This window comes from Salminus brasiliensis, chromosome 17 (assembly GCF_030463535.1).
Source record: "Salminus brasiliensis chromosome 17, fSalBra1.hap2, whole genome shotgun sequence".
Classification (NCBI taxonomy): domain Eukaryota; kingdom Metazoa; phylum Chordata; class Actinopteri; order Characiformes; family Bryconidae; genus Salminus; species Salminus brasiliensis.
The window spans coordinates 7720599-7744932 of NC_132894.1; the positions used below are offsets into that span (position 1 = coordinate 7720599).

The window sequence follows — 24334 nt, forward strand, 5'->3', positions numbered from 1 at the left end:
AGCTACAAAATCGAAGGGTTATAAACGTTGTCAGCTTCTTATTAGCTCTGCAGGTAAAAGTGGAACAGCTTTGGCTCCTCGATGGCTATAGATTTCCCATGTAAAAACACTGGGGGAGAACTTGCCCTGGGCAAATCCCCCTCCGCCCTTCAGATGTCATCGGCATGCGGTCGGAGTCTCGCGCCACGCGACCGACTCAAGGTCATCGTCGCTATATGCCCAGTGATGGGGTCTCCATGGTGATGGTCATCATGCTGTTCCAGGCTGCTGTTGTTGGATCCTAGGTCATAATTTGACAGTCCAGGCCCCATGTGAAGCTTCTCCATTAGAGATGATATCTCCTCCATACCTTTGTCTCCAGGGAAGCCAGGAGGAGGCTTGGCCTCGTACTCGTCCACCACTGAGAACGGACGCTCCAGGGCATGCAGCACCCGAGAGGACTGCAGGTTGTGCAGGGACCGTGACTGAACTGGAAAGGATTAGAAGAGAAAAAAGGACTGTGACACGAAGACCGACATGTATTGTAACACGCTAGAGGTTTTATTTTTAAATATTTTTTTTAAATATTAGCTACGCACAACATGGCATAAAGCACAGTGGTCGTCAAAAAATGTTAAACAATTCAGAACCAGGAGGATTCTACTTATCATTTCTAGCAGATATTTTGTCACAGATGTTAATACAAGACGTTCATTTTGATACACCTTAAAAGGTCTAGTATGAAATGTGTGAAATGATTTTGATTGAAGTAAAAATATCTGCATATTGGTAGCAGATATTGAGTGTACATATGGACTCCTGGCTAACAGGTTGTTAAAAGTCAGTACCAAAAAGGCAGAGGCAAAAATGTAAGCATTACTGTGGCATTTATCCACTGTTCTAACTTAGGAACAATTCGGCCAGCTTGCATTGCTTTGCATGTAATTACCAATTAGTTAGTTAATAATTAGTACCATTATAATTAATACTATTTCGAGCATAAGAACTTAAAGGCATCTATAATAAGTCTCCTCTTAATGTAATCATAAAAATGTCAAAAGTTAACAGAAATATGTTTGTCAAAGTGTTAATCTTCCTCCTCAAGGCCCCCAACGTAAATGTACAAAGTATGTCATATGAATATCTTCCCAGATGTCTGCTGTATTTATTGTATATTACTCTCCTCTCAATATGGAATGGACGGTCCTAAAAGGGGGTCAGTTTACATCAGCATACCCCTGACCAATCACAAGGCTAACATAGCTCCGCCCTCTCTTTAAGTCTGAGCAACCTGGAGAATTAAAGCTAAACCTAATGGGCTAAAGCTCAAGGCGTGACCCATCATCCCTTGCATCCGACGCCCATCGCCTCTCTGCTTCAATGCTGAATTTAGCAGTTGGGTACAAAAACAGCATGTAGGCAGCAGCCAGCAAATATGCAGAGAGGTGATGGCCGCCGGAAGGGAGGGGCGACGGGGCTCACCTTGTCACGGATCAACCTTGTGTCTAAATTAGGGCTGGTAACTTGGTTACAGATATCAGAACCTCAGTAAACCATAAAGATCTGTGAAATCACAATTGCAGTTCAAAGTAAAAAGCTAAAAAACACCCCATCTCTGGGTTAAAGTTGTGTCTGTTGCCATGGTAAGGTAAACAAATGTTATTCCCCAGTGATGGAGGGCTGTCAGTCACGCACATTCATTAGAATATAAAGACCATGCCCAGACCGGAGTGATTTTTCATATTTCTGCTTTGCGTGTTCTTCTAAAAGGCTGCTGAAAGCTTCATTTAACACCCAAGTTTAGTATTCGAAGAAATTCAATGTATCAAAAAGCACTTCCAGCAGCTTTAAAGAACCCTTCACCCTTCTTTTCTGTTTTTGACCACAATTTATTCATCTTCTTATCTGCTTCTTCCTGGTCAGGGTCGCTTTGGGTCCAGAGCCTACCCAGAATCACTGGCGCAAGATGGGAATACCCCATGGACAGGGCGCCAGTCCATCGAAAGAGACCCAAACACCCCTTCGGTCACACCTAGAGGGCAGTTTAGCATAGCCAATTTACCTACCATGTGTTTTAGGGAAGTGTGAGGAAACCAACAGATGGAGAACACACCAACCTTCTCACAAACAGCGACCAGAGCAAGGATCAAACCGCAGCTCACACACTACCTGTGCGGCACAGAGCCACCCAGCTACAGTTTAATCGTGTTCATTTATGTAACAATAAATATTCTTTTAAATATGCTTTCCTGGTGCTGTTCTGAAGGACATTAAAGAAGAATTTCTTAATATACTGTATACTGCTGGATTTATGCTAGACTGCATATGATAACATGTGCTGACAGGGTGTTTTGTATTAAAACTTTTATAATAACCAACAGTCTTGTAATTTTTTTTAAGAATTACAACATTTTTTAGACGCTAATTTTTAAAGCATGTATGCATATTTAACTAGATAACATCATATCTGCACATCCAAAGCCAGGTTCACACAACACAATATTAACTGAGGCTAGATCGGAGACAAAAGGCCATTTGCTTGCCGCTGGCACTATGTGTAAACTACTGAAAGACGTGATCTGAGAGCTTGCCCAGTGATCACTAATACCTCGCAAGCCCTGACAAATATCTAGCAGCTTTAATATCCAGAGCTTTTGGCTAATGTGAATCATTGGAGTAAGCCAAGGATGAGTTTATCTATTTTCTCATTATTTTCTTTTTCTTCTGTGTGTTTTTGCTGCAAATCAGCACACACACATAACTTGTTTTTTGCATGTCTTGTAATGTAATAGTTCAAAAAATCAAAAAAAAAAAAAAAAATCAAAAACGCTGTGGCACCAAAAATTAGCAGAGCGAAATCACTGGTGTGGCAGCTGGTTGAAGAGAGGACAGAGAAATCATCAGAGCGGCAAAGAAAAACCTTAAAGCAACTGTCACTATCACAAACAACCTCCAGGGTGCAGGAACGACCTACTGTTTGCTCCACCACAAGGTACAAGCCTCACAGTAGAAGCAACAGTAGGTGAGCAGTGCACATGAGTCTCAGACAAATTTATATAGACAGGCTAGAGGAAGACAAGCCCAGAGAAACGGAAAGAGAAGGTCTGAAGTGTGGAAAACAGGACTTCCAAAAAATGTTTGAGCTCATCTCTTGGCAGTAGCAAGGCATGTCATGCATTTCAGTCTCCATAACTTGCTCACTCAGCTTGGCTGATGAAATGTCTAGACATGAAAGGAAGCCAAGGCCTTCAGAGCTTCAGAAGTGTAACGAAATATCTGGACTAACTCTGCGATTAACAGCAGCTCACTGATCAGCAAAACACTGACCTAATGCAGACTGCTGAAGCAACCTTGAGGTTCATGAGAAGGCAACGTTGCGAGCAGTCCAGTTCAGTTGGTCAGTTTATATTGCGCCAGCATAGACACATCAAATGAATAAAAGGGAACCTTCTGTATTTTTGTCTCAGATTTTTATTTTAGTAAAAGCAGTCAATATAATATATGCAATATGGACAAAAGTATTGGGACACCTGCTCATTCATTGTTTCTTCTGAAAGCAAGGGTATTAAAGAGCTGTTTATCCTGGTTTTTGGAGTAAACTGAGACCTACTATGCAGGGAAGAAGGCTTTAAACTATATTTTGAAGCATTGATGTGAGGATTTGATTGCATTCAGTAACAAGAATGTTAAAGTCATGATGTTGGATGATCACCACCCCACCTCATAAGTCTCAACTTCCCAACTCATCCCAAAAGTATTGGATGGAGCACTAACCATCATTCCAGCAAACAGCACATCTGAGTGCATCAATTAGAAGGGGTGTCCACAATGCCTCAGCCTAGTACCTCCATTTTTGTCATCTTCTCACAAATTTGCTTCTAAAATCAGTCTGTGCTGGGGTTGCCAAGTTCGCATTTCTGCCAAACTGTGCTTGTTTGAAAATGCAATCACATGAAATAATGATTTAGTCACAGTGTTTGTTTTCCTTTTTAGAATTTTTCTATATTCAAACTAAAGCCACTGGTTTGACACTTTGACTAGAAAATGAGAAGGAATGTGCCTATGAATGTACATTAATACTGTTATTCACTATTTGGCAACCTATAACATTTACATTTATGGTCTTTGGCTGATGCTCTTGCCTAGAGTGACTTATATTTGAATAATGTTAAACAGGTATAAGAATGAGTGTTTGGCTCTTATTGGTATAGAACTGTGTTCCAGCCTGAGCAGCAGGTTCTGTTGTTTTAACCATTTTAAACACACAAGCTGATAAACAATTTTCAACATTATTTAAGGAGATTGTGGAATGGATTTTAAGCAAATCATGGGATGGAGGTTTCTGCTGGACCTGGCATTAATGGCTTAATGAACTGTTAAGCATCCCCCAATTCTCTGCAATGTAAGCTGAATTTATTTTTCCAATACCCCAAGATCAGCATTAGCAAGGAGCAAATAAGCAAACCAAGCTGTCATTTGTTATTCATTAAATTATTAAAATATATTTCTGCTTAAAGCCTAGCTTCCATTTTTGTTTTTATAACAGATCAATTTGGTATCTAGCTATGTAACGAGATGCGTAAAGCTCATAATAAATAACAGGATTGTGTGTGATTATTGACAAAATGCTACTGATTTGATAGAGTTTCAGCTCAAATACACCCAGTCTGTCCTCTGAGATCATATCAGGACAGCTTCAGTCTGAAACAAGATGCTAATTTAAAGTGAGTGTGACCAAATGGACCAAACTTCCCATCACGACCTTCAATTACCCTGCCACAGAGGAACGCATGAACTAAAAATTGATCTTCCGCAAAGCCTCTAACAGCTGCCTGAAACGTACAGCTTTCATCCACACCAGTGATTTTCATCACAGGACAAAATTACAAAGATGCTTTCCATTTTACCAGACGTCAGTCAACTCATTGACTCCCTCCAATAACTGTCACAAAGTTCCAGCTCAGGTCTAATGGCTTGTTGACACTAATGGTACAGCGCACGCTTTGCTTCGAATCATGCGGGGTTCAGCATTAGCAGAGACAAGACTGACCACAGTGGTCTTTACCCACAGGCGCATAGAAAATCTCCCAGCCCGGGGTGTTGTGTGACTAGTTCACTGACCTCTCAGTGGGCTGAAGTCTCCAGGCTCGCTGACCTTGGTCTCAGTAAAGGGCCTCAGGCTGGGCAGCAGAATCAGGGTGAAAGACAGTAGCAGCACCTGTGGGACAGAAACAGATGGGCGGCTCGAGTAAGATGGCATCCTGCAGTAGACAGCATGGCACGACATTGGATCTGCTGCACTGCTGATAGAGTTAGACATGCTTGATGTTGCAACTCTTTTGCCTGGAATAACCTCTCAAACTTAATTGCTGGCAGATGTTAATACTAGGTCACTAAACCGGAAAATTCACATTATCATCTTCTCATGCTTGTTTTCATTCTCCATTAGCTACTCCATTAATTTATTACCCTATTCTCCATAAAGTACTCTATTAGCAAGTAAAATATAAAAATGTTTGACATCCAAATTGAAAAGTGTTCAGCCAAAAATCCTATTTACACCATTTTCTCCTTTATGCAAATGCAGTCAGTTAGCCAAGACACGTTTGTTGTGCTAAATGTGTCTCCTGATTAATACTGAACATAAGTATAAGGCTACTGTAGCTAACAACTAATGGGAGTGTATAGCCATCAGATAAGAACTGTTTGTGTGCAATTTGCATGCCAAAACTGACTGAAGAAAAACATTTTTTGCAAGCTAACTGGAATAGCACTATGCTAACACTGAGGCATATTAACATTATATTGTCCATTCTACACTCTAATCACATATGATCTTATATACTACAGAAAAGGTGTTCTTTGACCTGCGATAGGCCGTAGTGAATCCTTTTTGGTGCAATATACAGCTAGTAATATCAACAATCCATGTTTGTTTTGTTTTTTATCTTGTAACAGACATTAGTATTATTTCACCAGGATGTAAACAGTGATCACTGTTTCAGGAATGACCCTAGAACAGAACTGCTGACAACTCAATGAATTCATTCAAGTCTTTACAGAAGGCTTCCAAAAGTCCAACAGTAACGTTATCGTCCCACAAAAATCTTCATCAACACATAATTGATCTCTCTGTGATTGATTCCACTGTTAATCCTTCAGTCTAGCTCATGAAGCCCCAACCAATGGAAGTACTAGCTCGGTTGTATCTACTGATACAATAAAAACAGATTGCAAAAGTTTAAAAAACTCAAAACCTACAAGAGGAATTAATCACAGAGGAATGACAAAGGAATCAATTATTTACATTTACATTTACGGCATTTAGCAGACGCTCTTATCCAGAGCGACTTACAAAGTGCTTTGCTATTTACCCAAGAAAAAGCCTTAGCTAGTTAGAATAGACTAATAATTCAAAAGATACCTCCAAGCTTAGACATTACTAAACACAAGACAATAAGGCGACCATAGAACCATAGAGGTGGGTCTTCAGTCTGCGTTTGAAGACAGCGAGCGACTCTGCCGTTCGGACACCCAGGGGAAGCTCGTTCCATCACTTCGGTGCAGGACAGAAAAAAGCCTGGACGCTTGTCTTCCGCGGATTTTGAGGGATGGCGGCTCGAGCCGAGCCGTACTTGAAGCTCGAAGGGCTCTTGGTGCGGATCGGCTTTTGACCATTGCCATCAGATACGGAGGGGCTGGTCCAGTCTTGGCTTTGTAGGCCAGAGTCAGGGGTTTGAATCTGATGCGGGAAGCAGCTACAGGAAGCCAGTGAAGAGAACGCAGCAGTGGAGAGACATGGCTGAATTTAGGAATATTGAAGACGACCCGTGCCGCTGCATTCTGGATGAGTTGCAGGGCCCTGATGGTGCGCAGAGGAAGACCAGCCAGAAGAGAGTTGCAGTAGTCAAGTCTGGAAGTGACGAGAGACTGAACAAGCACCTGGGTGGCCTCTCTAGAGAGGAAGGGTCGAATTCTCCGAATGTTGTACAGAAGAAATCTGCAGGACCGAGTTACGTTTGCAACATGACTTGAGAACGATAACTGATCATCCATCACTACACCAAGGCTTCGAGCTTCAGTAGAAGGAGTGACCAGCGAGTTCTCGAAGGTGATGGCAAGATCGTTTCTTGGTGTTTATGAAAAAATTATGTGTTGATGAAGATTTTTGTGGGATGATAATGTTACTCTTGGACTTCTGTAAAGACAGTGAATTCATTCAGTTGTTCTAGGGTAATTCCTGAAACAGTAATCACTGTTTACATCCTGGTGAAATAATGCCAATGTCTGTTACAAGATAAAAAAACAAAACATGGATCTCTATCTCCCTGCTGAAACAAAACTTAGCTCTTTACCGGCATGAGGTATGATTAAAGGTTTAGCTGATCTACAAGCATGAACAATGAAGCTAGACCACCAATGTGACTAAACTTGACCATGATGGTTGACCAGCATTACAAGAACTAGCTAATTAATTAGCTTACCAGTATAGGGTATGTTTTTATCAGGATGACCATATTGACCATCCTACCAACAAAAGCTGGCCTGGAGCTGGATTTTTCAGCAAAAAATACAAAGCTTCAAAATGTTCTTCAGGATGGCTGCTGACACTGTTTCTAGCTATGCAGCATACTCTTAACCATAACTTTATGAAATTCAGTGTCATAAACCAAACAAGCCTGTCTATTTAAGATTACTTAACAACCTCAAGCAGCTTGAGGACAGTATGTGATGACTTAGGCAGTTTGCACAATTCTAACCAAGAAGCTTCCTTTACTTGTTAGCTACATTTGCCTCGTAGCTCTGATGCAAAGATTTAAAAAAAAGAAGCATCGTTGTGACAACAAACAATAAAGCGCATCCTATTGCAGCAGTAATGCAGGCTTCAGTAGATGAGTATATGCAGAGAATGTCTTGGTGTGTGTTTGCTTGTCTTTATGTTCCTCACCAGAACACAGGTCCCTGTCTGGGCCGTTTTGTTGGTTCCATTCATGACCATTGCTTGCAGTCGACGCAGTTGCTCCATCAGGGACCTTGGTTAGTCATAGACAGAGAGAGAAAAAGAAGGCGAGAGCAGGAGAAAAAATAAATCAAAAATCGAAAGTCCAATAATCAGCTTGGCCACAGAAGAACCGTAGACTCGGACATTGACAAAAGGATGATAAGGTATTCCCTTACATGTTGCATTTCTCCAGCTGGAAGACTTTCCTCTGCAGCTCCTGGTTCTGTGCACTGCAAGCTGCCATTCTAGCAAAGCAGAATTTTTAGAATTTTTACTTTGTGCATTCAAGACTTACTAGTTTACTGGTTTATGATGTGCCATGTCTTCCAATAAAAAAGTGGTAAAGAGCTAACCTAAAAGCAAGAGCTAGAGCTAACCTAAAAGCCTCACAATCACCCAGCACGCCCACTTTTCTCTGGGTAAGGAGGTTCTGGTGTTGGCTTCTCCTCTAAAACTGGTAAAAGCAGACATATTACTGTGACACCATCTAACTGAGCATATGATACTGCTCACGGGATGTTTATCGTCACTGTGGTTGTAATCTACATAAACGGATCCACTGTCACACAGGAGGTTCCAACATACAAAGATGGTCACCCTCATTGTTTAATGGAAAATAAGGTGGATTGCAACGCTTTATGAATTCATCCATCAGGTACAGTATTCCAGTAACTTCCTGTAAACAGTGTTGAATATCTGCTAAAAGTCTTAGCGGTCACACTAAAATGCAACCCTCTGTGACATCTTTGACATGCCCATAAAAAAAAACTAATGCATGAGAAGCTGTGTAGTGTTCGACAGAAAAAAAACATCATACATCATTAAGAAGTGTTTGTTTACAACACATCCCTGATCGTTCTGCTAGCATGGTTGCACAGGACCTGGATCCAAGGCCTAGTACCCAAGGTCCCCTGCTCAGTTGCTTTCAGCAATGCTCTCAATACCTGCTCTCCAGTCCATCAATGTACTCTTTCTTCTTCTTCCGGCTCTCTTGGGCGGATTGTTTGTTCCGGATTTTTCTGCGAATTTTCTTCAGAACCCTCTCCTCAAACTGCAGTGAAGGTCAAGGAGATAAAAAAATGTTCTCATTATGATCATGCTGTGTAAGCAAAAACAAGTGTGTATCCCTTTGGAGAGGAGGAGGTGTTGAATGTGAACATGCACTACTAGTACTTTGGTAAGAGGCAGTTGGCTTGGCAGAGTCACTCCCTCCTTGGCAAGTAACTTCTTCTCATCCTCGTTGAGAACCAGCTCCTGGTGGGACGGCTGCAATGCTTGTGGAGGCTGAAGAGAGAGTGGTTCATACATTCATTAGAATCTGATATCTTCAGACGATCTTGCACCTATATTCTGTTATCCAGAGTGAATCATTATAGTAGATAACTATATAGTGGCCATAATAGGACCCAGGGATCATAATGTGTTTATAGCCATTTTATTTTCTGATGTTGACCAATGAACCTCCATGTGTCGTCTGGATTTTTATTTGTTATGTTGTTCAAAATTGTGTAATTATTGTCTCAGGAATATACTGAAAAAAAACTCTCCCTTATGAGTGTGTTGGCTACCATATCTATAAATAAAGACTCTGAATGGTATTATACTATAGTCAGAAGTCTATCATGAATGCAAAAAGCCTCAGCCTCCAGGGTGCCCCTGTGGATAGCTTTTATGACCCCACCAATGTCAAAACCTGTACCCTTGGGCTTGACTAATGTGAGTTAAGAGAACTAAACTAAGTTTAGGCCTTGCCTTCCCATTTTTAACAGTGTACAATGCAGTGCATTTCTGCTCCAGCTGTTGTTTACGTATGTTAACTAACTTCATCAAGGGTACTCACAGGTTCTGGTGTGCCAGATAGCAGCAGGTCCTTGACAGTGAGGGGGAAAACGGTGGTTGGCCGGGCCTGGGCCACTTCAGATGCAGGTGGCATCCCTGCAGCACTCTCAGGGAAGATGCCAGAGCTCCAGCCATCTGCAGAAACAGATAATAGCATTTGTTTGTCTTTTTTGTGTGTGTTTGTGCAGCCACATATCGACAGGCCTTCATGGTGAACAAAACGAAACAAAACCCTCCCCAAAAAAATACTATACAACAATTTTTCCCCGTGGACAAAATATGTGTTTGATTCCTCTAAAATCAAAGAGAAGGCCAATAACTGCCTGAAGTGTTTATAAAGAAAATGGTTATTGATCTCCACGCCCACTGTAAAGTCGTTTTTACAAAAGTGTGAGCCGACTCACTGAAATCGACAGGCAGTCTGGTGTCTGCAGGGAAAACGTGTCTTGGCTGAGGGGTAAGGTAGCAGGCCTCCAGAGGAGGGCTCCCAGGGGGCGGAGGACTGTCATTGTGGTCTGAATGGGGGTCCTCACTTATTCCACTGTCACTTGGAGAGGGCGACCACAGTGGAGAGCCAGACGCAGATCCAGAATCGGTTCCACTCAGCAAGACGTTGAAGAACTCTTCACCGCCCCGGGCTGGCATCATCATCTACCATACAAAAACATACAACACTGAACACCACTCACACTGAATGTACTTGAAGGGGAATTCTGCCAATTTTTCAAATTTCATGGCATTCATAATTCAATTGTGAAATAAAGTCATATATATATATATATATATATATATATATAGGCATCTGCTATAGGAAGATCTGCTATCTTTTGTACAAGAACTGTCTGTGATGTAGCTTTAACAGGCAACTCTTCAGACATCTGGTTCCGCACCAATCCACTCTGAATGACTTTATTCACAGCATGATATCTTAATTATGTTGATTGTTGTTATGCTAATTTTGGAAGAAAAAAAAAGTGCCTTCGCTCTTACAATAGGGCTGCACAGAATACCATGTTGGGATCATGGTGCTGCATATTGTGATGCACTTTGTAATATAATGCAATATCTAACTTATATACATGAACAAACTTTGGTATACCTCTTGTTATTATGTATGTTGTGTCATGTGAATGCCTTACATTTATTAAATCATCCACAAACACATTTCTGAGGTTGGTCAAAATAAACTACATAATAAAACAGTGCATATTGCAGCCTTCTGTGAGATCAGTATTGCAAGAGCCAATATCACAACAATGATTAACAAATGATACTGTGACATGCAAAGTAAAGGATGACCTGATTTCCAAAAGGCACACATTTCTTGCTTTCCTTTTTTTTCTTTTATTTCCATCTTTTACCATTTCAAAATAACAAACTAGAGCTGGGTAATATGGCCTCAAATCAATATCACGATTAATTGAACAATTTACCTCAATTATAATTAATTAACAATAATTTTTCTAAGCCGATTTTTCCTTGGTGCTTGAGCTGCTCAAGTTGGTCAATTGGCTTGGTGTTTGAGTTCTCCTCCATCACAGAATAGACAAGGTGGAATCACGTGACTACTCACATGGTGGTATGTTTTTAAGGGGACAGTACACAAACACGGTGAGATAAAAATAAATAAATAAAAAAAATAACCAATATGGGCCACATTAAGCTGATTAGAAGTTCTGAACATTGTGTTCAATTCCTTTTTGATTAATTGCCCAGCACCCTGCATGATCAGTACTTTTTTACACTTCCATTGGTAAGTATCACAGCCTGTGATCACTTTTGTAACCAGATGAAAGTCTTTCCATTCTTGCTTGTGAGATTTTTTTCATCAGATGATATGATTATTGCTTCCAGAATTTGGTGGCATTTCATTTGGCTCCATTCTTCCCTTCACCACTGCAATGTTCTCTGCACCACTGACTGCAACACAAGCCCAAAGCATGATTGACCCATCCCTGTGGTTAACAGTTGGAGAAGGGTTCTTTTTATGAAATTCTGCAAACACACCTTTGCTTGTTGTGGCCATTGAGTTCTACTTTAACTTCTTCAGTTCACAGGACATGTTTCCTGTGGATGCATCAGTTCCAAAAGGCATCAGGCTATGGCACTAACATGCTAATTAAGGTCCAAGGCCTTGGTAGAAGTTATATGAGAGCTTCTCAGAGAATCTCAAACATTTGCCTGGTGCTTCTTCCCTTTTTTCATCCTAAAATTGTACAAAGCAAACATAACACACTAATCTTGTTTAAAATGTTGAAAAGAGTGTTTCATCTTAACTGTATGCCTCTTGGAGATCAGTTCTTGGAGATCATCTTCTACGCACTTAACTATTCACAGTAACAGAAATTCAGATCAGGGTACCTGGGGTAAAGTAGACTATGAAAGTGAATGTAAGTTATGTAAGTTATGAGAGAGAAAAAGTGTGGGCTCCAACATGAACTGTGAGAGCCAGTTACCCAGACAGAGATGAAGCCTAGTCTTGGACGTACACAAGACTGGGCTTTCTCCATATCTGTGAAACCGTTCCGTAGAGTTTAAGAGGTTGTAAGGCCAGAGAGATATGCTGGGGTTTCAAATAAATGAATGCAAAGTGTCCTAGAACAGCCCGAGCTTAACGGAAGGTCGGCTGTGTCCCGCTTACGTTAGGGTCCTGGACTGGCCAAGGCTGCTCATTGGGATGCATCATGTCCTCGTGGCGTAAGATGCCATCGTTCTTGTCAAAAAGCAAATCCAGTAGTTCTATCCCGTCACAAGCCTGCAAGCATTTGAATGTTTCTGTAATTTAATGCCATTCGCTGTCAGTTTGATCAATTGGATGAAATGACAAATGAATAGAATAGAAGCACCTGGAGAAAAAAAAGATGAATGTACAAAGCGTTCTTTCTCTCTTTTCGTTTGACACATGCACCCCCCCCCCCCCCCCCACACCCACCCACCCACCCACACCCACACACTCATACACACAAAGAAACATTTTGCAGTGAATTTAGCTTCTACACTTTCTGAACTTTGGTCTCTGGTGTGTGTTCCACATCTAATCTATCCTGATAGCAGCACAACAACAGCATTCTGGCTGAAAAATCTGTTTCTCCATCCAAAACAAAAAACACTTACCTGCTCTGAGTAGAGTTCCATTACCTTGACCTTGGTGGGCGACACCACCATTAAAGTAATGACAACAATGGGAGAAAAGTGTGAAAAATGACGACTACTTAGTGAGTCTTAGTCCAGCCTTTCTTTCTCGCTCTCTTGCACTCTCTCTCTCTGTGATTTCTCTCTGAGGACAAAGTTTAAACTCCAACACTGCAATCAGATCATCAGTAGCAGGCCTGGCTGCTTATTGGCTCTGGATGGAGGTGACGCATGTCTAGCCGAGACAGATAAAATGAAGAGACAATGAATATGACTTAAATCTCATGATGATTAGGATAGCTTGTTCAAATCAAAATTCGAGCTTCAAATGGCATGCAGACAAATTATTATTAGCAAGGAAATGCCCTAGTTTAATATCTGGCTTCCTTAGTCATTTGAAGTCACTCTAGTCACTTCACAGAGTAAAGTACTATACTTTTATTACTCCTATGCCAGTAACGTGGCTGTTTTTTTTGGCTCTTAATGGGTTGTTTGGTGTTGCTGTGTGAACACACACCCCTACTGACCAGCACGGCTCAAGGGTCATATAGTTCCAGGTAGGTTTGACTGCATGACCTTTAACACAGTTCAGATCCTACTAATCCAAGTCATTTTTACATGTACAAATCTCCTGACACTGTTAACCAATGACCAAACTATATTTATAATATTAATAATATATTTATAACATAAATAATATATATGTTAAAGATGTGAAGTTACTTACAGTTGGAATAAATGATGCATAGGATGGATTGAAATACTTATATTGGGTTACATTTTGTTATGGTCACCAAAAGCCTTGTATCTCCATTTTTGGTGGTTTTCACTTATTAATGTAATGTAAATCTGATCACTGATCTTTACTCTGTATTGATTCCACCAATAGAGTCTAGTCTTTATGGACATAAAGTGATTCTAATATGTCTAATGACTTCACATGTTTCAAATAATAATATGAATTCAGATAAAAACATAAAATAGAAAAGGTAGATGTGCACAGAATGAATGTATATAATTCTAAAATGACTGAGAAAGCTGTAGGGAACTTCAGAATGAAAAGCTGAGAAAAGTTCATATTCCAAACATCTCATATTTTGACTTTCATGGTAAAATTACTTCATATCTGATTGTTTCCCAATTTTTAATTGAATAAGATATTGAATAAAAGATCTAAAAAATACTCTTTGTTGTGTTTTGTTTTATTGTGTTGTTTACTTTCACTTTATTTGTACACTAAACATAAAATAACATCAACATCATTTGACCCCCAAATATGTGAAGAGTAATGAAAATGTGGCACTGCCAAATTACACATAAGTGAAAAGAATAAACACAAATTTAACAGCAAACAAAAAGTAGCATTTTCTGCAAATGCCAAGATCCAGTTACTTTTTATCTGATGCTTAAATATTAATTGGATTTTAAAATCAATAAGCCTTTTTATATAGACAATTTTGATATCTTTAGTTTTATTATATGCTATGTTATAAAATTGTGTAATGCAGAGTTTGTATATTTTCACTTCAGAAATCAACCAAATATGGAGCACTGTGCAAAAATCTTTATACAAAACAAACAAAAGAATTTCTTGGAATTTCAAGTTACTGATAAGTTGATTAGAAAAACACATTTAGGAGGAGATAGTTTTGGTTGGTGACTTCTATGTGAACTCCAGCCACTGTATAGATTTGGTAAATTCCTGAATCTGAAAAGTTACCATTTTAAAACTGAGGTTTTATTTTGACAGCAGGAAACAATAAGAAAAGGACACGTTCACTCTGTTTTTACTGTTTGATCACCCACCAGATGTCTGTAACATGGTATCATTTTGAAGATAATTAAGACTCCCAATTAACTCAATTTCCCTTTTATATAAATTGGCCTTGATCCCTCTGGGTGGTTAGATGGCTCTTTCACTTCCCGCATCACTTCAGTGTGATGTTGGCCAGCACAGGTGTCTGCTAGCCGATGCATCAGAGCTGAGAACCTGGCGATTTCCACAAAGTGCGTTGATCACCTGGTGACATTGCATTGGGTAATATGCTATCTAATAATTGGGTAAAAATAAACATGGAAACATAATCAGGGAGGAAGATCAGGGAGGGGAAAGCCAGCTACAAGAGGAAGCTGGAGGAACAGTTGCAGCAGAACAACGTCAGGGGAGTGTGGAAAGGCCTTCAAACCATTTCTGGCCACACAAAGTCAAACTCCCAGGTGGTGGGGGACCAGAAGTGGGTGAATGATCTCAATCTATTTTTCAACAGATTTGATCAATCACCTAGCCCTGCTCCCACACAGACACCCCTGCTGTATCCCCACTCAGCAGCACTACCATCATGCTGCCCTCCCCCTTCTTCTTCTCTCAGAACTTCTGGCTCACAATCATCACCATCATCATCCCCTAATGGCTCATCGTCTGGCAGCATCAACCACCCATTCACACATTCCAGCACCCAGCCCCCCTGCTCCAACCTGTCCTTCACAACAACCCAAGTGAGAAATGAGCTGAGGAAGATCAAGCCTAAGAAAGCTACAGGTCCTGATGGAATCAGTGCCAGGCTCCTCAAGTCCTGCACAGATCAGCTGTGCAGGGTAGTTGAGCATATGTTCAACATGAGCCTGAAACTGGGAAGAGTACCACAGCTGTGGAAAACATCTTGTGTGGTACCTGTGCCCAAAACACAGCACCCAAAGGACCTAAACAGCTACAGGCCGGTGGCACTGACTTCCCATCTGATGAAGTCACTGGAGAGGCTGGTCCTCAACCACATCCGCCCTCTGGTGAGCCCATCCATGGACCCTCTTCAGTTCGCCTACCAGCCTGGTGTCGGGGTGGATGATGCTGTCATCTATCTTCTACACAGAGCTCTTTCTCACCTGGAGAAGCCCGGCAGCACTGTGAGGATCACCTTCTTCGATTTCTCCAGTGCTTTTAACACCATACAGCCAGGGCTTCTAAAGGACAAGTTGGGACATTGTGGAGTGGACAGTCACCTGTCAAACTGGATACTGGACTACCTCACCAACCGACCACAGTATGTGAGGGCACTGGACTGTGTCTCTGACTTGGTGGTCAGCAGCACAGGAGCCCCTCAAGGAACGGTCTTGGCACCGTTCCTCTTCACCCTGTACATTGCTGACTTCACGTACAGCTCACCGACCTGTCACCTCCAGAAGTTCTCTGATGACTCAGCGATCGTCGGCCTCATATCCAATGAGGAGGACAGCGAGTACAGAGAACTTATTCAGGACTTTGTGGACTGGTGTCTGCAGAACCATCTGCAGATAAACGCTGGAAAGACCAAAGAACTGGTGGTGGATTTCCGCAGGTGCAGACACCCCCCTCCATCAGTGAACATCCGGGGTATGAACATCGAGAGTGTGGACTCTTATAAATACCTGGGTGTTCATCTGAACAACAAACTGGACTGGTCAGTCAACACTGCTGCACTCTACAAGAAAGGCCAGAGCAGACTCTACCTGCTGAGGAGATTGAGGTCCTTTGGAGTGCAGGGAGCGCTCCAGAGGACGTTCTTCGACACAGTGGTGGCATCTGCCATCTTCTATGGAGTGGTCTGCTGGGGCAGTAGCATCTCGACGGCAGATAAGAAGAGACTGGACAAACTCATAAAGAGGGCCGGCTCTGTCCTGGGGTGCTTCTTAGACCCAGTGCAGGTGGTGGGAGACAGGAGGATGACAGCCAAGCTGGCATCCATGCTGGAGAACAGCTCCCATCCCATGCATGACTCTGGCAGCACTGGGCAGCTCCTTTAGCGACAGGCTGCTTCACCCCAAGTGTGTGAAGGAGCGGTATCGCATGTCCTTCCTTCCTGCTGCCGTCAGACTGCACAACCAGCACTGCTCCCAGCGGACCACATACGCACACACTTAACTACACACACATGTTCATGTTCAGGGAATACTATGTGCAATACCCCCCCCCCCCCCCCATGTGCAATTAAGAGTCTTTTGCTGTAAATAATATTGTTTATTGCTTTTTTAATTCTTATTTATATTGTGTATATAGTGTAAATTATTTATCTAAATTTTTGTAACTGAGTGTCTTGCTATCCCTTTCTGCTGTCACACTGTGAATTTCCCCACTGCGGGACTAATAAAGGACTATCTTATCTTATCTTATCTTATAATCAGGCTATGCAGCAAGACAATGATCCAAAACAGAAGATCAAATTCACGTTGAATAGCTAAGAAGAAGCTAAATTAGTATTTTGGAGTGGCCTAGTCAAAGTTCTGACCTGAATCCGAATGAGATGCTGTGGCAGGACTGTGGCAGAACAAGCAGTTCATTCTCGAAAACCTACCAGAATATTGAAATTCAAGCAGTTCTGCAAAAATAAGTGGGCTCAAATTGCTTCACGACTCATCACTTTCTTAGGAGGATGGTTTGTATTGCCTCTTTTTGTATTGCCTCTGACCTGAGCTGCAGAGGTGTAGCTAAAATTAAACTCCATAGTTCTGCAGTCCTTCTTTTTCTAATCATATACAACATACTTTAGATTGTGAACTGATGTAAATGCTGCTGCTGCTGCTGCGTTTCATGCTGGCTGAAGCCCATCACTCTGGAAATACCACTAGCTCCTCAGGTATCGCCTTGTCCTCTGTGAAAGCTGCTTCAGCGAATCATAAAGGCTCAATTCCAGACAGACGCTTTTCAAAAGAGAGGTCTCATCATATATTAGATGAAAAATTCATGCACTAGTTAAGCAGTATGTTCAACTATTAAAGCTAATGCAATTTATTAGCAGCCACTATCACAGTCCATTGCCAAGACCCCAATTTTACAATGCTTCAGAGCTCGATTGACAATGTGATTATGTGATGGCAGTGCCCTTTTGAGCAGGACGAGTGGTAGGTTGATCAAATTTATATGAGTCCATTTTTAATTCACTGCCTTCTTCAGTCATGCTTTATGCAATGAAGGAACAGATGGAAGCCTGGTTCCAGACCCCAGAAATGAAAAAGCACAGATCTTACTGCCTGGAAGTACAGCGTGGAGAGGCTTTTGCCGCATGGCCTAAGCTGAAACATCTTTCCTTATCCAATAAAGTGTGCAGCTGATATTGGATTGAAGTGTCACTGTGACCATTTATAAGCTCCTACCAGTTTTCAGCACCACAATCCTTGGTTCAATCCTCAGTAACTGGAGCTTAGTCCGTATTAACTGAGATGAAGAGTCACTACACTATGATGATCTTAAGAGTGGGAGTGATGCCACTTGACACTTCTTGATGACACTTCTTTTTGCCCAATTCTTCTGTTTTCCCATGAAGAAGAAAATAGGTTTCTGCTTAATTTATTTTCTGCCTAATTATTATAATTATTCATTGTGGTGTAAACAATTCATAGTGGTCAGGTATGAAATGCTCTGAAGTGAGTTTTTTACAAGAGTCACAATTGTTGATTAAATGACAAAAGACAAATGTTGAATAAACGACAAAAGATTAAATGACTCTAGACACAAAATCTGAAAAATGATGATTCAATTGGTTTTCTAAACAATACTACAGAAGAACCGCCTTTGGTTCCGTAAAGAACCATGTTTATAATAGAGATGTGAGCGGTGAGGGAACTGGTAAAGAACCTTTATGTCAACTAAACGTTCTTTAGACCTTTAAAAGGTTCTTCACACTCACACATCTCTATTACAAACACTATTACAAATCACTTTTAACAGACATCTGCATCTGGCTAAGGGATGGGGAGAGAGGGAGGACCATCCAGCCCATCCTGCCCAAACAGAAAGAGCCATTTTCCCCCACATGAACATGGCGGGCCTGATAGGGATTTTCCACTCATCTTTGATCGACGTCTGACATTAGTCATTAGTTTATCTGATGGATCTGGAGTCCTATGTTTAATCTTTAATCTCATTTCTATGATCTTTTTATTGTTTTTGAATTGAGGTAATGACTGTGATATCTCCTCTATTCCATTGAACAGGTTATATGATTGCATTGGCTAGTGTGTGTGTGTGTGTGTGTGTGTGTGTGTGTGTGTGTGTGTGTTTTATTGAAGAAAAATTATGATAGTATACCTTTATGTCACCATGATTCATCCTGCACGACTGATTTAAGGTGGAGCCATAATCATGCCATTCACAACTGAAGTTACTCCTCCCCATCATCCTGACAGACAAGTGTGTAACAATTCTGAGTATAAATTCATTGTAAGTTCTGTAAATATGACGCATGCAATATATTATACAGTTAGGCCAACAAGGTACTTATGAGTGGACCCATACACACTAAATAAGCATCATCTATTTATTATATAAATAAATATACAGAATACAAAAATTGTAAAAATAAATAAAATTCAGTTAAAATTACAAAATTTCTATTTCTAAACAGACATTGATGGGTTGTATTTTGTCAACTTTTTTTATTTAAAGTTAAATAAAATCTACAGGGTGGGCCATTTATATGGATACACCTAAATAAAATGGGAATGGTTGGTGATATTAACTTCCTGTTTGTAGCACATTAGTATATGGGAGGGGGAAAACTTTTCAAGATGGGTGGTGACCACGGTGGCCATTTTGAAGTCAGCCATTTTGGATCCAACTTTAGTTTTTTCAATGGGAAGAGGGTCATGTGACACATCAAACTTATTGAGAATTTTACAAGAAAAACAATGGTGCTTGGTTTCAAACGTAACTTTATTCTTTCATGAGTTATTTACAAGTTTCTGACCACTTATAAAATGTGTTTAAAGTGCTGCCCATTGTGTTGGATTGTCAATGCAACCCTCTTCTCCCACTCTTCACACACTGATAGCAACACCGCAGAAGAAATGCTAGCACAGGCTTCCAGTATCCGTAGTTTCAGGTGCTGCACATCTCGTATCTTCACAGCATAGACAATTGCCTTCAGATTGGGAGACCTTGGGGGCCATTCAACTGGCCCACGTCGACCAATCCACTTTCCAGGAAACTGTTCATCTAGGAATGCTAGGACCTGACACCCATAATGTGGTGGTGCACCATCTTGCTGGAAAAACTCAGGGAACATGCCAGCTTCAGTGCATAAAGAGGGAAACACATCATCATGTAGCAATTTCAAATATCCAGTGGCCTTGAGGTTTCCATTGATGAAGAATGGCCCCACTATCTGAAGGCAATTGCCTATGCTGTGAAGATACGAGATGTGCAGCACCTGAAACTACGGATACTGGAAGCCTGTGCTAGCATTTCTTCTGCGGTGTTGCTATCAGTGTGTGAAGAGGTGGGTCTTCAGTCTGCGTTTGAAGACAGCGAGTGACTCTGTTGTTCGGACACCCAGGGGAAGTTCGTTCCACCACTTTGGTGCAGGACAAAAAAAAAAGCCTGGATGTTTGTATTCCATGGATCTTAAGGGATGGTGTGTCAAGCAGAGCCATACTTGAAGCTGGAAGGACTCTTAATATCTTATCTATATCTGCTGAAAGATTGACAAATGAAGTCATTAAAAATCTTATTTTTATATTAAAACTTTTAAAAACAGGCATGAAACACAGAGAGGAACATGGTAAGGACACACTCTGGGGGCTGTGTTAAGGGGTGCTACCTTCAGTAACTATGGCCATGGATGGCCATTGAAGTGACATTTGCATTGATGATGGAATGTTATAAAGTACTCACTTGAGCTTGGGTTCTGGGTGTATGTTCTTTAGCTCCTGCTTAGTTTCCTGTTCAATGTCACAGAGATGAAATTCAAGAGCAACAGTTGATCGCTGGTGATTGCTCCCTATTGTTCTACTCATCAAAGCTACTCCTTAAAGCCAGCATGCTTTGTTTACATAAAAAGCCTCGTAAGACAACTGCAACTGCAACCAAAGACTTCTACTTTATACAGCATATATTGTTGCTGTCCAATGAAAAAACATTGTATTTCCAAAATGATGAGTTTACAGGAGGAGGCAAAAATGTTCTTAACTTTGAATGGAATATTTTAGAGCATTTCTATTGGTTTATGAACCAGGCTGTGAATGTGAGACTTTGCAAACCTGAACTAAAGAGAGAGTTACTTTAACAGAACTGCTGGCAAGGAGGCATATTTGACACTGGCAATGATGTAGATGCTTTAGGAAAAATATTCAAGCTAAAAAGATAGCATATTTATACATATATATATATATATATATATATATATATATATATATATATATATATATATATATATATATATATATGGAATATACAACACATAATAATGTATATTTTTTTAAGAGGTAGATCATCATAGCTCCATGTCAATTAACGTCATAATCTTTTAGACTAAGCTCAGCAGAACCCTCAGATCTCCAAAGATGTCTCTGTGTTTTAGAGGAGGGCTACACAAAGAAGTTTCAAGAGTGTCACATGGTGCTGCAGTTTATCTACCAGAGAGAAAATTCTACATCAATGGTCATCTATGGACAGCATGGATGTCACACCGTCGCACCAAATTCAGCTCACCCGCTGACCGAGAAATGGTCAAAGGAATGTCCCAGCAACCCAGGTTAACATCAAAAGACCTGTAGGCATCTCTCGCCACAGTGAGCCAACTGTCAAAAAGGACCCTGAATTAAATGTGGTGTACAAGAGCAAGCCTCTGTTCTGAAGAAGGACAGAACATAAATGCAAAACTCGGGGTCAGTTTAAGTTCACAATGAAATGTCCAAGACAAAAAAGTCAAAGGTTATTATCTGACCTCTAGACACTATAATTGGACACACTGGCACAGAACTGCAAATGCATATTTATTGAATATGATTTATCTCAGCAGAAAGTGTGCTGCTTTAGTACTATATGACATTGATGAATACAAATAGTTACATTCAGACGTCAGAATGTGCTGCTGGTCTGTAAAGTTACAGATATGTTGGTAGAAGCACACAATAAGAAAAACACGAGTGTGCTCCCTAACTGTGAACTCCAGACACTGTATGGTTTTATTCAGTTCAGCAGCAGCTCACCAGATTTCCTGTAACCCTCAACGAACATGCCGGCAAGTGAAATGCAACGCTTCCCAACGTTTCTATTAATATCTTATAGCACAGAAACACAATTCGTACATTGCCTGGATCTATAAAGCCCGTCCTTTCGATCACATCTCATTGCTAGATCGTACGGGACTCATATGCGGATGAGTTAAGAGGCTGTAAAGACGAGTCGAGATACTCGCCTCTACCTCTCGCCGCGTCAAACTGGTGGATTCGGGTGTCCGTCATCTGCCTCTCATCTGTGATTGGTGTATTTATGCGTCTGTATATGGGTTTGCGTTAACTTGATCAATAGACACTCGTCTCCTGCCTCTTGTTATGTCTAACTGATGCATCCGTGTGTCTGTCATCTGTCTGTCAACTGTAATTAGTGAATTTGTGTGTCCATCTATGGGCTTCTGTGAAATTCACTCAAATTTGTCTTCTGCCTCTCTTCTTTTTTATACTGTTTTATTCATACATTCCACTACTTTTTTGACTCTGGTAAATCCATCCAAGCACAAAAACAATTTGTATGCATGAGTAAAGGTATGTTTTTACAGGAAATTTTAAGACTTTTTAGATTTAGGGTCCGAGTATCTCTTCACACAGTGCTCTAGGTCACACGATGCCTCATTACAGAGAGAGCCGTGACTGCTTTGAACATTTTGATATAATATATACAGTTTGATACAGATATACAGTTTGTATTATCTTATATGGGAGTACTGAATCACCCTTAGACTCTAGGACTGATTAGATTAACTAGATTTTGGATGGAAACTGGAAATACTGGCCTTCTTTGAGAAAAGCTTTGAAAATGGTTAAGACAAAACACTCACAAACATCAAATCAAAGCGTACTGTTGATTTGTTTGTGTTTATTCTCAGGTTTCTGGACAACTACTGATGAGATAAGCAGCTTTACATATCATTTTCTCAGCACCGTATGTGTTTTCAATCCATATTAATGTCATAGCACACCCGAGGGATTATGAGGTTTACTATTTGGCCAAAAACTGACGGATGCTGAATAATAAGAGCTTAGAATCTGACCACCCAAGTATAGTTAAGTCGAAGGCCATTAGGACTTTAATATAAGCTCAAAAAGTCATCTTGCGAGTTTAAGATGGTAGTAACTTTAGGCACCTGCAGATGGCGTTGAGGGAGGATGGTCATATAGATACATGTGGGCTGTGTGACGAGATTCATAGATTGAGAAGAGGTGAATGCAGTGCAGTGAGTGTCTCGTTTGATGTGTGGAAAATGAGTCGCAAAGCCGATGTTAATGATTGCATGTGGGTGTGTCAAAGGCCATTTAATAAGTCATTTGCAAATAGCTGAATTTGCAGGTATATGGAAGCGTACGGTTATACAGGTCTATTAGCAGTGGCAGAAATCCCAGTCTACAGGAAATTCTTGTCAGAATTGTGGCTGAAAGACGAAACTGATGAACAGGGACTGCCATGAACCATGAACATATGGAGCAGAGTGACATGCAAGCGGCCTTTGCTCAAGAATGAATGCTAAAGACTGATGAGAATGAGGAGAATTTCCTGTAGACTGGGATTTTTGCCACTGCTGGTAGACCAGAATTACCGTACACTTCCATACACCTGCAGATTCAGCTACTTCCTTCCCACTACGGCCTTTGGCACACCCAAATGCAATCACCACCTCTTCTCAATCTATGAATCCTGTTACCCTCCCCACATGTATTCATAGCCTGACCATCGTCACGCAACGCCATCTGCAGGCGCCTAAAGTTGCTGCCAGATGTAGATGTAGACATCTGCTCATGCATTTTTTGTTTATAAATCAACACCATTAATAAAGGTTTTGCCCACATTTGCTGCAGTAACAGGATCTACTCTTATAGAGTGGCACATTACACTGGACCTTAGAACATTGCTGTGAGGATTTGACAGAATTCGACCACAAGAGCATTAGTAAAGTCAGGAATGGATGTTGGATGATCAGTTCACAAGTGATCAGTTCACAAGTGACACATTCATAGGTAGCCCAACCCCCAGAGGTTTTCAGAGATGCTCCATCACTCCAGAGAATGCACTTCTACTACTCCACAGCCCAAGGTTGGAGGCTTAATAACCTTCTTCCCAGTGCTAAACATTGGGCATTGTGACCTTAGTCCCATTGTAGCTGCTCCAGAGTTCCCCTTTACATTGGCAGGCCTTCTTTATGGAGAGTATAAAAGATGAACTCAGTAACTAGAAGTAAACTAGAATTTAACAGCCCTCTTATAAAAACTCGTAGCACTAAAAACCTTTCTCATAGCTATTACTTCATCTCGAATCCAATGTGCTGAAGTACCGTGCAACAAAAATGGCCTCACTGTACAATTACTGAAACACACTGCACTCTTCACAGTGAGGAGTATTGTACGATTGTCAAGAGCTGA

The 24334-nt window shown here is 40.9% G+C and overlaps 1 protein-coding gene across 1 annotated transcript; it reads right to left on the reverse strand.

The window, feature by feature from the left end:
* Positions 1 to 149: 149 nt before the first annotated feature.
* Positions 150 to 12955, reverse strand: creb3l3a (cAMP responsive element binding protein 3-like 3a). The gene is made up of 10 exons (XM_072660719.1): positions 12935 to 12955; positions 12462 to 12575; positions 10225 to 10471; positions 9804 to 9955; positions 9155 to 9247; positions 8926 to 9032; positions 8158 to 8226; positions 7928 to 8012; positions 5101 to 5197; positions 150 to 469 (listed from the first exon to the last, which is right to left on the reverse strand). The coding sequence occupies exons 1-10, from the start codon at positions 12953 to 12955 to the stop codon at positions 150 to 152; spliced, it is 1305 nt and encodes a 434-aa protein (XP_072516820.1).
* Positions 12956 to 24334: the final 11379 nt, after the last annotated feature.

Coding starts and splice junctions, on each gene's coding strand:
- creb3l3a (XM_072660719.1), bottom strand. CDS start 12,955: ATGGAACTCTACTCAGAGCAG. Junction 12,576..12,934: donor TGGAACTCTACTCAGAGCAG/GTAAGTGTTTTT, acceptor AAATGCTTGCAG/GCTTGTGACGGGATAGAACT. Junction 10,472..12,461: donor GGCCAGTCCAGGACCCTAAC/GTAAGCGGGACA, acceptor TTTGTATGGTAG/ATGATGATGCCAGCCCGGGG.